Raw genomic sequence first — 14,616 nt, forward strand, 5'->3', positions numbered from 1 at the left:
AGACTGGAAGTGACAAAGACATGACAATCCAAGTGGCTTTCTGAATCATTTGGGGCCATTTGTTGGAATCTGTCCAAAGTGTCGTGTCAAGAAATAGGGCACTGTATTTTTTGGATTGAGTGCTATCACTGTCGTCGGCATTCTGGAAGCCGACTCACTACCACTGTGAGTCTGTAGCTGGTGTGTTCCACCAACGTTCCATTAAACACTACTGGGAGGCACTGCTAGTGGAGTCGACAGGGGACATCGTTCATGTGCAGTTAGTTGCCACTAGGAGCCGCTGCTGGTGGAATCTGCAACCGGCGTCGCTCAGGTTCAGCTAGGTGCCGCTAGGAGCCGCTGCTGCCGGCGTCCGTCAGCCTTTGCACCTCGGTCTCTTCTCACTGACAGACCGGGCTTGTGACCGGTTTCTCAGGGTTGGGTCCGCACCCGGCGGAATATTTTCTTCCGCTGCGGGCCTTACTCTGGGAAGGCCGGCTCGGCTTTGTTGACTTTGGCCCTCTCCGCTGTTTGACCCTCCCCAAACCCCACTCTGCCCGGGGGTTTCCGCTCTTGTTGCCCCGGTTTTGCCCTCCCTCCCCGGGGCCCCACTCTCGTTGCCTGGGCCTTTCCAACCCCACTGTCGCCTCCTGCCCCGGGGGGGAGTCCTCACTGGCTCCAAGGGCCCTGTTGAAGTTATCCCAGGTGGTGCTGCGTGGGTTGCGGCTGGGCCTGGCTCCTGATAGTCGGTGTGCCCAGTGGCGGTGCGACCTCTCTGTCGCCCCCGCGGCCTCCCTCTGGGGATTTCGCCCCCTTGTCTCAGAGCTGAGCCCTGGCTCTGCCATGCCGGGTCCGGCTACCGGGAGCAGGGCCCGCGTGTATGCCGAGGTAAACAGCCTGAAACCCCGCGAATACTGGGACTACGAGTCGCATGTTCCTGAGTGGGGGTAAGACACAATATGCTGTAGTTGTGAGATTAATATATGATTCTAAGGCATAGGTATTTATTTGTATGATGGAATAGATACATGTTTGCTGGGTACGTAAATGGAAGCGCAGTTATAGAAAATGTAGAAATATAATGGTGCACAAAAATATAGAAACACGAAATTAGGTACTAGAAATAATCTGCGTTTCCTATAGAAATGGGCTGTAACTGGCTTGATTATTAAGTTGCTTAATTGTTAGAGGTTCTTATTGGAGAGTATTTTTCTTACACAGCATCAAGTTTAAGAAATTATTTATGTTTCAATGCTCTGCTAATAAACTGTCCCACATCATCCAACTCTTGTTTTTGCAGCCATTAACATGGCAGAAATAAAAATGAGTTGAACTGTTAATGCTTTATGAACTTTTATTATCATCTAAAAGGAGACCACTGTTTGGATTGCAAACTGTTGCTTAGGCTATTTCGAACGCTATGTGATTTCTTTGAATATTTCCCTAAATGCTGCCTGTGTAAGATTAGCACCAAATGGATCGTCGATAGTTTCACGAATCTGAAACCTGAGCTAACACTTGAGTACTATTAATGATTGATTTACTAGTTCAGTTTACTGATGAGACCCTCGAGATTAGAGCTGTCATTGGGACTGAGATTCTTGCCATTTCCTTCATATAAACCTGTTAGCTGATTATGCAATAAATAGGATATCCCTAACTAGACAAGTGGGTGAAAGCGTGCTCATAATGATTAAGGTTTTAAACATCTGCTTAAATACTTGCCCTGAGGTAAGTGTGACAGGTCCCTTACTGGGTGAGATTGTGGACTCCGTATTGGATAAACCAAAACTGCTTAGTGAATTTCTGAAAAACTTGTTTTGGTGATTATTCATGTTAGTTGCTTTCCATTTACGCTTGGACATTCATCTGACTAAAAAGAAAAATGCTAATCTGATGAAGTTTTAATTTCATTAACGCCCACTCTTGTGTGAGGTCACACCTGAGTTTTTTTGTCAGAATTTTTATAAGAGCAAGCTGTTCTTGTCATGTGAATTAAAAATGTGTGGTGTTACTTGCTGCTGTAACTTAGACAGTAAATGGAAATGTAAAGCAGTGCTCTGAAAAAATAGGTATTCCAACAAGGTTAAATGCAGAGTCTGGCCAAACAATCCAAAAGTATCCAAGGCATTCCTGAGTTGTGTCCAGTAAGGAGTTAATTATTAATGACATTTGTTTCCCTCGTTCTAAATTTAAGATCCAGAGGCATTCTTTCCCACAAGTGAAACAAAGATTGGTGATTTTCCTGTAGTCAAGAGGTGTGTCTATTTTCTATGAAGCTCCACTTCATTCTAGGTAGCCTTAAAAACATTTGTTGCCTTTGGACTCGAGCACTTTGGTCACAGTAACTGTACATACACTTCCCTTATTCAGATTGTCTTGTATCAAGGCATGTTGCCATATACTGGCATTCAGCTGACACACTGCCTAGAGGGTTGATTGAACATACCTGAAAGGTTCTTGTCTGTATCCAGATATCTCCTCAGTGAGGGGACTGATTAAATATTTTGATAAAATCTTCTCACTGAATTAAGACAAATGCTGGGTTTGTGTGAATGTCTGAAACTTGAATGCTTAACTATGCTTATTCGTTGAAAATGTCCAGAATAGAGAATGGAATCAGGACTACAATAATTGGCAGGTTGAGGTGATAGGAAAGAAAATTGAGAAAATATTTTTAATCTAAAAGACATGAATAATGGAGAGGGCACATGGATAGAATGAGGTTCCACACACTAATGATGGCAGCTCTTTTTTTTCGATCCATTGCTTTCTCATGCAGTCTCAGATGCATTGTAGTTTGCTCCAGTTAAACATTTTGAAGACCTAAATCATCATCAGTGACCTCCAACACAAATACTATATCCTCCCACTAATTCCATAACCTCTCTTTGGCCCAACCTTGATGACTAGATTTACACCAAGCTGATTTTCAGACCACTTATCCTCCTTCATAGTGTATGTACTTTCACCTCCATAATATTGCTCTACTCTGTACTGACATTTGCTTATGTGCTGTTGGACTCCTGTTCATTCGTCTGCTCCTAACATGATTATTCCAATGCCCCATAACTGCCTTGCATTCCATTCTCTGTAACCTTTAACTGTATCGGTTCTTCTATCTTAACCTGTACCAAGTCCCATTCATCTGTCATTTGTGATCAAACAGCGTAACGTGCAATATTCTTCACTTTTCAACCCTGCTTCCCAGCAGTGGCAGTGAGCTGAAGTCAATTATTTCTCCACTTGTGACCGCCCAGTAGCCAAATAGCAAGCAATGCAGGTGTGAGTTCACTTTATCTATTTGTAGTATGAGTATGTCCAGAGTTTATTGTACTTCACCCTGGAGGGAGAAAACTATAGGAAATTTTATTAATTGATCACTTGAGTTCAGTCATGCGGAATCTTGTGCTGAATGACCTAATCAAGCAATAAAGTAATGGGCCAGTCTGTAAATGGCTTGGAGCCCTCAGTTCTGTCTGTTAAACCACAAGGACTTGAGCCAATGCTTGAAATCAGTGTGAAGGAGGCTAATCCCGACTGTCAGAAGACTCTTGAAGAAAATTTGGAAAAGCTTTTACTGCTTCAAATGAGGTGAATGGGTGGGTTCTTTTAAAGGGTCTCCAAGACAGTGTGGAATAAAAAGGTTAATCTAGGGCCCAAGTTAAATAATCAATAGGATGATGAAACAAGGAGTAAATTAGAAAAAGACAATTTCTATGCTGTTGTTAGGAAGCACTTTCACAGAAAGCAAAGGCAAGTAGTCTGGAATCAGTCAACAGGCATTTGGATGCTCTACTTTTGGCATGTGAATGCGTGTTGAAAGATAAGCTAGGTGGGCCAAATGTCCATCTTTCTATACTTTGTGACCATATGGTTGGGTTGGCAGGTTGTTTAGGAACTAAAGGCAGCTTTTCATTTAAAACAGTGAAATCTAATGTTTTTCATTTTGCAAAAAGTTGTAGATGTAGGGCTGAGGGAATAGTGATTTTGAGTATTATGATGTGATTTATTATTCACATGTATTAGTATACAGTGAAAAGTGTTTCTTGCACACTATACAAACAAAGCATACTGTTCATAGAAAAGGGAAGGAGAGAGTGCAAAATTTAGTGTTACAGTCATAGCTACGGTGTAGGAAAAGATTAGCTGTGAGGTAGGTACATTCATTCTTAATTCACGGCTATTTGTAGTTTCTTGCAATCTTGGGCAGAGCAGGAGTCATACCAAGCTTTGGTTCAACCGGAAAGAATGCTTTCTATGGTGCATCTGTAAAAGTTGGTGAGCGTCATAGCTGACATGCCAGATTTCCTTAGTCTTGAGTAAAGGTGTTGATGGGCTTTCTTAACTATAGTATCGGCATGGGTAGACCAAGACAGGTTGTGATCTGGACACCTAAAAACATGAAGCTGTCAACCATTTCAATGGGGTGAGAATGGATATGTCCCAGGTAAAGTGGCATAAAACATTAGCAGCCAAAGCTGTAACAGAAAAATGGACTGCCATTAAAGAGATGGCCAGAGTACAGTTGAGATGCATTTTCACAAGGGTGAAAGCCAGAGCTCCATGGATGATGAGCAGAGAGTGAGTCAAAGCAGACTGGGAATGTATGACAGATGTCAAGCTGACAAAATGTGAATCAGGCTGAACATAGAAAAGTCAGATGAGAATTGAAAAAGCAAATCAGAGGAAGTCTGAAAAGAGATTGGCAGTTAGCATAATAAGAAATCCAAAAGTCTTCTATAAAAACATAGTAAAAGAATAGGAAGAGGAGGGATGGGGCAGATTAGGGATTTAAAAAGGACCTTCACTTGGAAGCAGATATATGACAGAAATGGCTAAATGAGCCTGTGTCTGTTTTAACCAAAGAAGGATATGCTACTAAATTCATAATCAGAGGTGGTGATAGAGCCATTTGATTGATTATCATTGCAAATGTCACACCCTTTTTCAAAAAAGGGTGCAAGGATAATCCAACAACTACAGACTACAAGTTAATGATCCAAGTTCCAAATTTTCAGTTGACAAAACTTGGAAATAGTATAAACTTAGAGGAAGGTAGAGATAGACATCGAGGAAATAGACAGGCTTGTGAAATGGACAGACACATGGCAGATAAAATTCAATTTTAGTACAAATAAATGTGAAATGATCTTTTTTGGTAGGATTTTTTTGTCATTTGTGGGAGATGGGTGTCACTGGCTGGCCATCATTTATTGCCCATCCCTAGTTGTGTCAGCCACATTGCTGTGGCTCTGGAGTCACATGTAAGCCAGCCAGGTAAGGACAACAGATTTCCTTCCTTAAAGGACATTAGCGAACCAGATGGCAATTGACAATGGTTTCATGGTCATCAGTAGATTCTTAATTCCAGCTATTTATTGAAATCAAATTCCACCATCTGCCGTGGTGGGATTTTAACCCAGGTCCCCAGAACATTAGCCGAGTTTCTGGATTAATAGAATGAGGAGAGGCAATATAAACTCAAGATTACAATTCTCATGGAGGAAACACAAATACCTGGGAGTGTATGTGCACAAATGTGTGAAAGTGGCTGGGCAGGTTGTGAAACTAGTTTAAAAGATGTATGGGATCCTGGCTATTACAAAATTGAAATGTAGAGCACGAAATATACTGAACCTTTTTTAAAACTGAATTATTATGTCTAATTCTGGGCGTTAGGAAGAGTGTGTGAAGGCTTATTTAGGAGCAGACTGAAAAAATTTGCAATAATGATTCCAAGAATGAGAAACTTCAATTGTAGGGATAAATTGAAGAAGCTGGAGAAAAGAAGGTTGAGAGGTGATGATGGAGGTGTTCAAAATCGAGGTGTCTGGACAGAGTAGACAGCAAGAAACTGTTCTCATTGGCAAAAGGGTCGATAGCTACCAGGCACTGATTTAAGGTGATTGGCAAAAGAATCAGTGGTGACAAGAAAACCATTTTTTGTGCATTGTATGGTTAGAATCTAAAAATGAATTAGAAAAAAACTGAAGACAGGAAATTTGCAAGGCTACAAGGAAGCAGGTGTTAAGTGGGATTGTCCTCACAGACAGCCAGTACACATTTTGGAACAAATGGCTATCTCCTATGCTTGTAGCCATTCTACGATGCATTGAAATGTAGTTTTGGAGAGAAATTAGAATATAAAGGTAATAATTTACCAATTTAATTTGTTGGTAAGTTAACTTATTGCAGACTTTTTGCAATCTCAAAGCAGTTTACCCAACGGATCGCTTTCTAGTATGAAGTTAATATTATAAAGCTAAACATTCTTGAGTCAGTAACATGATGTAAAGAGCCAAAAGATGAATGTACGTTTTCTAAGGGAATAAGGGAGGAGAGCAGGTCAGGACATTGCTATTCATTCAATTCCATGGGAATATTTAACATCTGCCATTAGTTTAACTTTTTATCCAGAGGATAGCTGCTTCAACTCCATGGTTTTATCTGCCTAGGTTATGTTGCCAAGCCCCTAAATGGGAGTTTATAAATGTTGCTGGCTAATAGAGTCAACGACATCAAGGATATTCAGTCTGAATCCTAAAATGAGAGCTGAATGGACTGAGGGAATGAGGCTCAATAAAATTTTCTTGGATTTTTTTTAAGGGTGAGTGAATTCTCTGCTGTTGCAGCATAAAACCCACCTTTCTGCATCATGCACTCTTTAAAGGCAATAAAAACAGGAAGTGATGCAAGTACTCAGCTAAGCAGTGTTCAAAATACATGGCAGTGGGTAAATTTGCCCTCAATAATTCAATTAGCCTGTGAAAAATGAAATACACAAACAAAAAATTGAAGAAAGTTTGCCCCAGATGTATTACCTCACATTATGGTACCTGTTGTCCAAACCAGGCAAAGAATTGCAGGCATGGACATCTTGCTGAGTGGGAAAATGTGGAGTTTGATTGGAGCAAAAAGCAGGCTTGGAAGAGAGAGAATCTGAGTAGGTGCTCCTCCAATTGCAGGTTCCAACTCTTCCATGCTTGCTGCTCCAGCTCCTCCAATCAGACTCCTTCGTGTTGTGTCTCAAGAGTAGCAATCTTTGATTGGAGGGGCTGAAACAATTATTCTGGCCAGTCCCGTTGCTGCCGTACAAAAAAACTTCCAGCTATGTCATTGCTAATTGCGTTGAGAAGAGGCCAAGAAGAAGAAGCTGGAGAAGAGGAGTGGCAAAGTGATTAGCACTACTGCCTCACAGCACCAGGGACCCAGGTTTGATTCTTGGCTTGGGTCACTGTCTGTGTGGAGTCTGCATGTTCTCCCCATGTGTGCGCGTATTTCTTCCAGGTGTTCTGGTTTCCTTCCACACTCCAAAGATGTGCAGGTTAGGTGGATTGGCAATGCTAAATTGCCCCTTAGTGTCAGGAGGACTAACTGGGGTAAATACGTGGATTATTGGGATAATGCCTGAGTGGGATTGCGGGTTCTATTCGTAGACACGCAGGGTAGAATAGGTGTAGGGTGATGCGGCGGCGCAGGCTTGTTGGGCCGAAGGGCCTGTTTCCCGTGCTGGGTTGTTCTTTGTTCTAGTGCAGACTCGATGGGCCAAATGGCCTCCTGCTCTGTAGGATTCTGAGACGGCAACTGGAAACCTAAGAATGAGCCCAGGAGCAGGCCCAGGGAAAATAGCCTCTGAGAAAAAGCATTTTATAGTTACATGGGTAAGATGGGTATGGAGGAATAAGGGCAATTGGGACTAGCCTAGTGGTTAAAAACTGGGTGGCATGGCCAAGTTAGGTTGAAAGGTTTGTTTCCATGCTATAAACTTCTGGTGCTATTAAAGAGTGGTATCAGCTGCATTTGAGAATTAAATACCTCTCCTTTATTGTTAGCCTGGATACAAAGAACCACAGTTAATGGTTCTTTGGGAGCATCCACTCTCTCGTTAGAGCACAGATGATTATGCATGGAAATGTATTAGCTTGGAAAAATAACTGAAATGTGAAGCTTGTGAATCAAAACATTTGTTTAATTCATCTGATTACCTTGGTGATTTCACCTGATTAGCTTGGCAATCTTATTGTACAGATTGAACCTGTGGAAGTCAGTGTCTTGACATCAGTTTAAAACTGGGCATTTATAAGGTGCTGTGGGCCATCAGCAGCAGCACAATTGTAGGTAATCACAATTTGTAACCTCATGCCCTGCCATATTCTGCACTCTGCCATTGTCATTAAACTAAAAGGAGGAGAAGGCTCCACAAATATCCTCATCCAAGATGGGGAGCCCAGCACCTCAATCAAAAGGCAAGGCTGAAGCATTGGCAGCCATCTCCAGCCTGAAATGTAGAGTGGATGATCCACCTTGGCCTTCACAAGAAGTCTCCCCCATTGCGCCAAAGCCAGTCTTCAGCCAATTCAGTTCATTGCATGTGATATCAAGGTATGACTGAAGACACTGTATACGTCCAAGCCCTGACACCATTCTGGCAATTGTACTGAAGATTTGTGCTCCAGAACTAGCCAAGCTGTTCCAGTACAGCTACAACACTGGCATCTACCCAGTAATGTGGAAAATTGCCTGGTTCTGTCCTGTCCACAAAAAGCAAGTCAGATCAAACCAGTCCAATTACTGCCCCATCAGTCTACTCTCAATCATAGAAGAGTGATGGAAAGTGTTGTTGACAATGTCATCAAGCGGTACTTACTCAGAAATATCTTGCTTACTGATGCTCGCTTTAGTTTCCATGAGGACCACTCAACTCCTGACCTCATTACAGTCTTGGTCCAAACATGGATATGAGAGTTAGTGCCCTAGCATCAAGGCAGTGATTGACCAAATGTGACATCAAGAAGCTCTGGCAAAACTGAAGTCAATGGGAATGCTCTCCTGGTTGGAATCAAAACTAACACGCGTGGTTGTGATTGTTGGCGATCTATCGTCTTAGCCCCGGGGGAATTACTACAGGAGTTCTTCAAGATAGTGTCCTTGGCCCAACCATCTTCAGCTGTTTCATCAATGACCTTCCCTCCATCATTAGGTTAAAAATAGGAATATTCACGTGCAATTTTTAGTACCAGTTGCAATTCCTCAGATATAAAGCAATTGGGTCAAACTGTTGGGTCAAAATCCTGAAACTTGTATCGCATGGACTGCAATTCTCAAGGACACTTGGGGATTAGGAACAAATGCTGGCCTTGCCAGTTATGTCCATGCCCCATGAAAGTATTAAAAAATCTAAATTAGAACCTAAAATCAAATCCCAACATATATAAGAAGCAGTGTTACTGTGTGACTAACTCCTCTTGGATGATCTGAAAAAGGAACGTCTCAAAACCAGAAGTAGCCCTGGTGAAAATTTCAGAAAGAGCCCTTGATGGCACAAAAGCATTTTGACCCCTGTCAGGCTGTTTTTCTCTCTCCATGGATATGGAGTTGATTTTTCAGGCCAGTGACCTTTCACCAACTTAAAGGCAGCTAGCTTTGCAATTGGCACACACAGGAGTCTTGACTGATATTTTACAGATCTCTAACTTGCAAGAGAATCTGTAGACACCCTGCTGAACAACAGAGAACTCCCTTGAGAGGATTTCTAAAATGAGTTCAGCATAATCCCCAGAGTTCCTGTCTCCAAAAGTGAAAGTGTAGAAGATTCTGCTGAGCAGCTGTACCAATATTGAGTGCGATGCAATCTCCTGCACCAATGACACTTATCATCATGACTTCAACAATCACCAGGAAAAATGGCAGCTACTTGGAGATAGAATGTCTGTGATTAGGGTTTAAAGCCTTTTGAGAGGGACACCAGTTCGGCAAGTTAGCAGTAGTGATTCTTGAGCGTTTGTGTGCGGGATTGCTGTAAATATTACCACATTTCTGTCTGATTTTCTGAAAAAACATAACACCATAGATTATCATTGCAAAACATTTTTTATATATAAGCAGACATCAATAGTGCGAACACATAAATACAGAAAAACGTATGAAATTCAGTATTCTCAAGGCATTGTGCTTTTACAGCATTTGGCATGACTAACCCCAGACAGAAAGTTGATGTCCTTGTAGATACCTCAGGCTCCACAAAATCCAACTTAAACATTTAGATATGTTTGCTATGCTCATTTACTGCATTTCTGTACCTCAGCTAGATTGTCAGAGAAAAGCAAGAGCGCTGAGCTGGGCACTCTAATTTGTATTATTGTGTTATTGAGAGAGAAGAAAAGCAGGAAAAATTGGGATTCAATTGGTTGCAATCTTACTGGAATTATTATTGTCACATGTATTAACATACTGTGAAAAGTATTGTTTTTTGCATGCTATACAGACAAAACACACCGTTTATCGAGAAGGAAACGAGAGTGCAGAATGTATGTTACAGTCACAGCTTTGGTGTAGAGAAAGATCAACTTAATGCAAGGCAAGTCCCGTCAACAGTCTGACAGCAACCGGGAAGACACTATTCTTGAGTCGTTTGGTATATGACCTCAGATTTTTATATCGTTTTTCCAGTGGAAGAAGGTGGAAGAGAGGATGTCCAGTGGGTGTGGGGTCCTTAATTATACTGGCTGCTTTGTCGAGGCAGTGGGAAGACAGACAGAGTCATTGGATGGGAGGCTCCTTTGTGTGATGGATTGGGCTATATTCACGACCTTTTGTAGTTCCTTGTGGTCTTGGGCAGACAGGAGTCATAGCAAACTGTGATACCACCAGCAAGAATGTTTAATATGGTGCATCTGTGAAAGTTGAAGAGAGTTGTAGCTGACGTACCAAATTTCTTTAGTCTTCTGAGGAAGTAGAGGTGTTGGTGGGTTTTCTTAACTGTAGTGCCAGTATGGGGGGACCAGGATAGGTTGTTGGTGATCTGGACATCTAAAAACTTGAAGCTTTCGACCCTTTCTACTTCGTCCCCGTTCATGTAGACCGGCATGTTCTCCTCTATGCTTCCTGAAGCCGATGACAATCTCCTTCATTTCGTTGACATTGAGGGAGAGATTATTGTTGCCACTATAGTTCAACGGATTCTCTATCTATTCCTGTACTCTGATCATTGTTTGAGCTCTGACCCACTACAGTGGTGTTGTCAGCCAACTTGAAAATTGAATTGGAGGGCAATTTGCCCATACAGTCATAAGTGTATAAGGAGTAAAGTAGGGGGCTGAGAACACAGCCTTGTGGGGCACCGGTGTTGAGGATGATCGTGGAGGAAGTATTGTTGCCTACCCTTACTGTGTGGTCTGAGTTAGGAAAACATCTGGAGAGAGACCAGAGCTGACGTTTGGAGTCTGAATGATTCTTCTGAAGACAATTAGAAATGAGATTAGATTTATACTATGGGGAGGGGGGGGCTGGGTGTCGGGCTGGAGATGGAGCAGCAGGGGCTGGATAGAGGATCAGTGATGGAGGTTAGGGAGGGATTGACAAAAGAAAAGGGAATGTAAATGGTGATTATGTCTAAAAAGGGTATTGAAAGCAGCACATTCTGATCTTTTATTGTGCACCCTTCTCAGCCATGATCCCCATCATTTATGTTCCCTTTTGTCCATGACATCTTTGTCAATCTCCTCCTAGCCTCTAGCTATCACTGGCCCCCTATCCAGCCCTTACTGCTCCACTCCACTGCCCAACTCCTCCCATTAGAATGTTTGGTAGGGTAGACTGATGCAATCACGAGGGTAGGGGGAATTCTTGGGTCATTCATAAGGTGTCTTATTCTGCAGCTAGTCCCTGTAGCAGCTGGTAACTGACAGAGGACTGGGAGCATGTGACTTTTCTGTGCCATGCAGTGATAGATTTTTTGATGCTTGTTGAGTTTCAGTTGAGAAATGCAGGATATTTGCTTTTTCATAAGCTGAATTGGTGCCAGTTGCAGTCCCTAGGGCAAATAAGGTTATTAAAAAGAGCATATCGTATTTTGCAAAATTAGGGTTGTTGGTGTTGATGAATGAAATAACAGCAACTTTTAATGTCTGCTGGGTGAACTGCCCTCTGCACTGCCCCTTGTGAATGTTACAATTTTCCATACCAGCAATTCCACAGCTTCTCAGTTGAACTGAAATTTAATATGTCTTTCCAGTTTTCTTGCTTTTTGGTAACATTCACATTTTTATTCCTTTCCAGTGGTACCATCAGTCCTCTGGTTCTTCAACCAAATCTGTTAAGTGTGATTCTTGGTTAAGTGTCTGGTTATTCTAACTGGCCAATGCATCATGCAATTTGGCCAACGTTGTCTACCTCATATGCTGCAGAAAAGGATGTCCCAAGGCATGGTACATTGGCGAGACTATTGCAGATGCTATGACAACGAATGAACGGACATTGCACAACAATCGCCAGGCAGGAGTGTTCACTTTCTGTCAGGGAACATTTCAGCAGCCAAGGGCATTTGGCCTCCGGTGTTTGGGTTAGTGTACACCAAGGCAGCCTTCTAGACACATGACAATGCTGAATCACCGAGCAGAAGCTGATAGCCAAGTTCCACATGCATAAGGATGGCCTCAACTGTGATGTTGAGCTCATGTCATACTAGTTATAACCCCGCCATCCTGCCTGGGCTTGCAAAATCCTACTGTCCTGGCTTGAAACAATGCACGTCTCTGACTTGTGATTACCCTGTCTCCGCGCTGTTTGCACCTGTAAAGATTCACATTCCAATCATTCTTCACATTCCAATCTGTAATTATCTTGCAATTGTGTCTCTGCCTATATATGCCCTGTTTGTGAACCTACCTCCGCTCACCTGATGAAGGAGCAATGTTCTGAAAGCTTGTGAATCCAGATGAATGTTAGACTTTAACCTGGTGTTGTGAGACTTCTTGATATATTCAAGTTTGTTTATCTTCTATATGCAAAATGATCCAATCAAAGTGGTAGATAAACCATTTGGATTTTGTGCCAAATTAGACCACAGATGTGCCATTGATCGAGATAATAAATCTGTCAATGGTGCAATAAGGTGCATTTCACCAGCAAACCAAAATGGGAGTTTTGCTTGCAAAACTATTCCAACTGAATGTAATCCTGTCATGTGGACTGCTGCAAGTAACTGAGTTGAGGTTGATCTAAATTTACTATGTGCTGAAGTTGTAATTCCTATTCATCCCAAAGTCAATAGATTGCACTAATTTACAGTATCATCCAGCTTCCTGAAGGCAGAGTTTGTGCTGTGTACAGTGAGGAGTCATGTATATGTATCTTAATGGTGTCTTTGTGCTTCAGGGACTTGGAGGTGAGCTTGAGTGGACCATCAAGTCTGTGACTGGAATATTCATGGTCGTTTTCAAGTTTTTGCTATGCAAATCCCACTTTCTAAGCAGAAGTAAATTATTTCTCTAAACAAAATATAAACATTCTAAACACGCTGTCCCCAGTGGAAATGAAAGAATAGTTAGTATTGTAACAGCATTGACAGCAGTCCGTACACAACCAGAGCTTTTTGTTACTCAATCCTCTTTCTGCCTGAAAGCCCTCCTTGACATGGGATTGTGGTGACTGGGTGCCAGCAGTTTGAGTACTACCCTTGTGGGGGCCCCCCTTGTGTGAGTGAGCTGGACTTAGAAAGTTTAAGGACATTTCAGAAGTAAATAACAATTTAAGTGAGGTCTGATCAAGGCTGTAACAGTTAAAAATGGATCACTGATATTTTTCCTTTCTGTAGTCCAAAGACAAGGTGGTAATTGTGGTGCTCCAACTCTTGTTTGAATTCACATTTGGTATGCCATTAGTGACAGACGAGGTGTTGAGGCTGAGTGGAATGTTCGTCATCTACTTGTAAGATTTTCCCTGAACTTCTGGTGAAGTTTAGAGTTGAACTTCAGTGTCACAATAAAATGTATGCACTTAGTACAAACTTACAGGTTATAAATGGAAAAATTGAAATGTGCAGTAAGCAGCTTTGTTTAACTAGTGAGCTCTACATACTTCATTTTACACTTATGAAGTACTGTACACTAGTGCACAGTCACAGCATTACTTGTCAGACTTAAGAATGGCTGGGTTATACTGCCATCCTGTACTATATGACCACACCTCCTCTTGTTCAGGCTTGTCAGCCTGTCTATTCAGTGTTCAATTATCCCTGCTGTGCTTTCTCCTTTTGCATTTGTTTTGAGCAGCAAAATCCCTAGGTCATTTTCCACAGAAGTTGCAGCCAAGGGTAGAATTTGTTTTCCTAGAAACATTTAAAGACACTCGATTGATAAAGATTCCTGATTATGAGAGGTTTATAATGAACTTTGAATTTAAGTTTTTTACTCACTAATGGGATGTGGGCATCGTTGGTTGGCTGGGCTAGCATTTATTGCCCATCCCTAATTGCCCTTGAGTGAAGTGGCTTGCTCAGGCATTTGAGAGTCAATCACATTACTGTGGGTCTGGAGTCTTGTTGTCCAGACCAGGTAAGAATAGCAAATTTCTTTCCCAAAAGGCCAATAGTGAACCAGATGAATTTTTTATTACAATTGTTTTTGCAACAATGGTTGTCACTAAAGTTTTCTATTCAATTCAAATTTCAGCATCTGCTTTGATGGGATTCGAGCCCAGATGCACAGAGGATTAGCTGGGTCTCTGAATTACAAGTCTTGTGACAATACCACAACACTGACATCTTTCCATATTTGTACACGTTACCATAGGCCCAAATGGTACCAGAACAACAATTGGCATGGACTGTTGGTTAGACTTTTTCCTGCGACCTTC

At 41.9% G+C, this 14,616-nt stretch overlaps 1 protein-coding gene across 3 annotated transcripts in view; it reads left to right on the forward strand.

The window, feature by feature from the left end:
- Window positions 1-385: 385 nt before the first annotated feature.
- The window catches only part of csnk2a2b (casein kinase 2, alpha prime polypeptide b), a 68,288-nt gene continuing 54,057 nt past the window's right edge, over window positions 386-14,616 (forward strand). For all 3 annotated transcript variants that reach the window (XR_013886491.1, XM_080187187.1, XM_080187188.1), the window contains exon 1: window positions 386-926. Coding sequence is in view for 2 of the 3 variants with exons in the window: in XM_080187187.1 (XP_080043313.1) it covers window positions 823-926 (104 nt within the window). In the remaining variant the exon portion in view is untranslated. The remainder of the gene's footprint in view (window positions 927-14,616) is intronic.

Source organism: Carcharhinus amblyrhynchos, chromosome 4 (genome assembly GCF_965287045.1).
Source record: "Carcharhinus amblyrhynchos chromosome 4, sCarAmb.v2.hapA, whole genome shotgun sequence".
In the NCBI taxonomy this organism is placed as follows: Eukaryota; Metazoa; Chordata; class Chondrichthyes; order Carcharhiniformes; family Carcharhinidae; genus Carcharhinus; species Carcharhinus amblyrhynchos.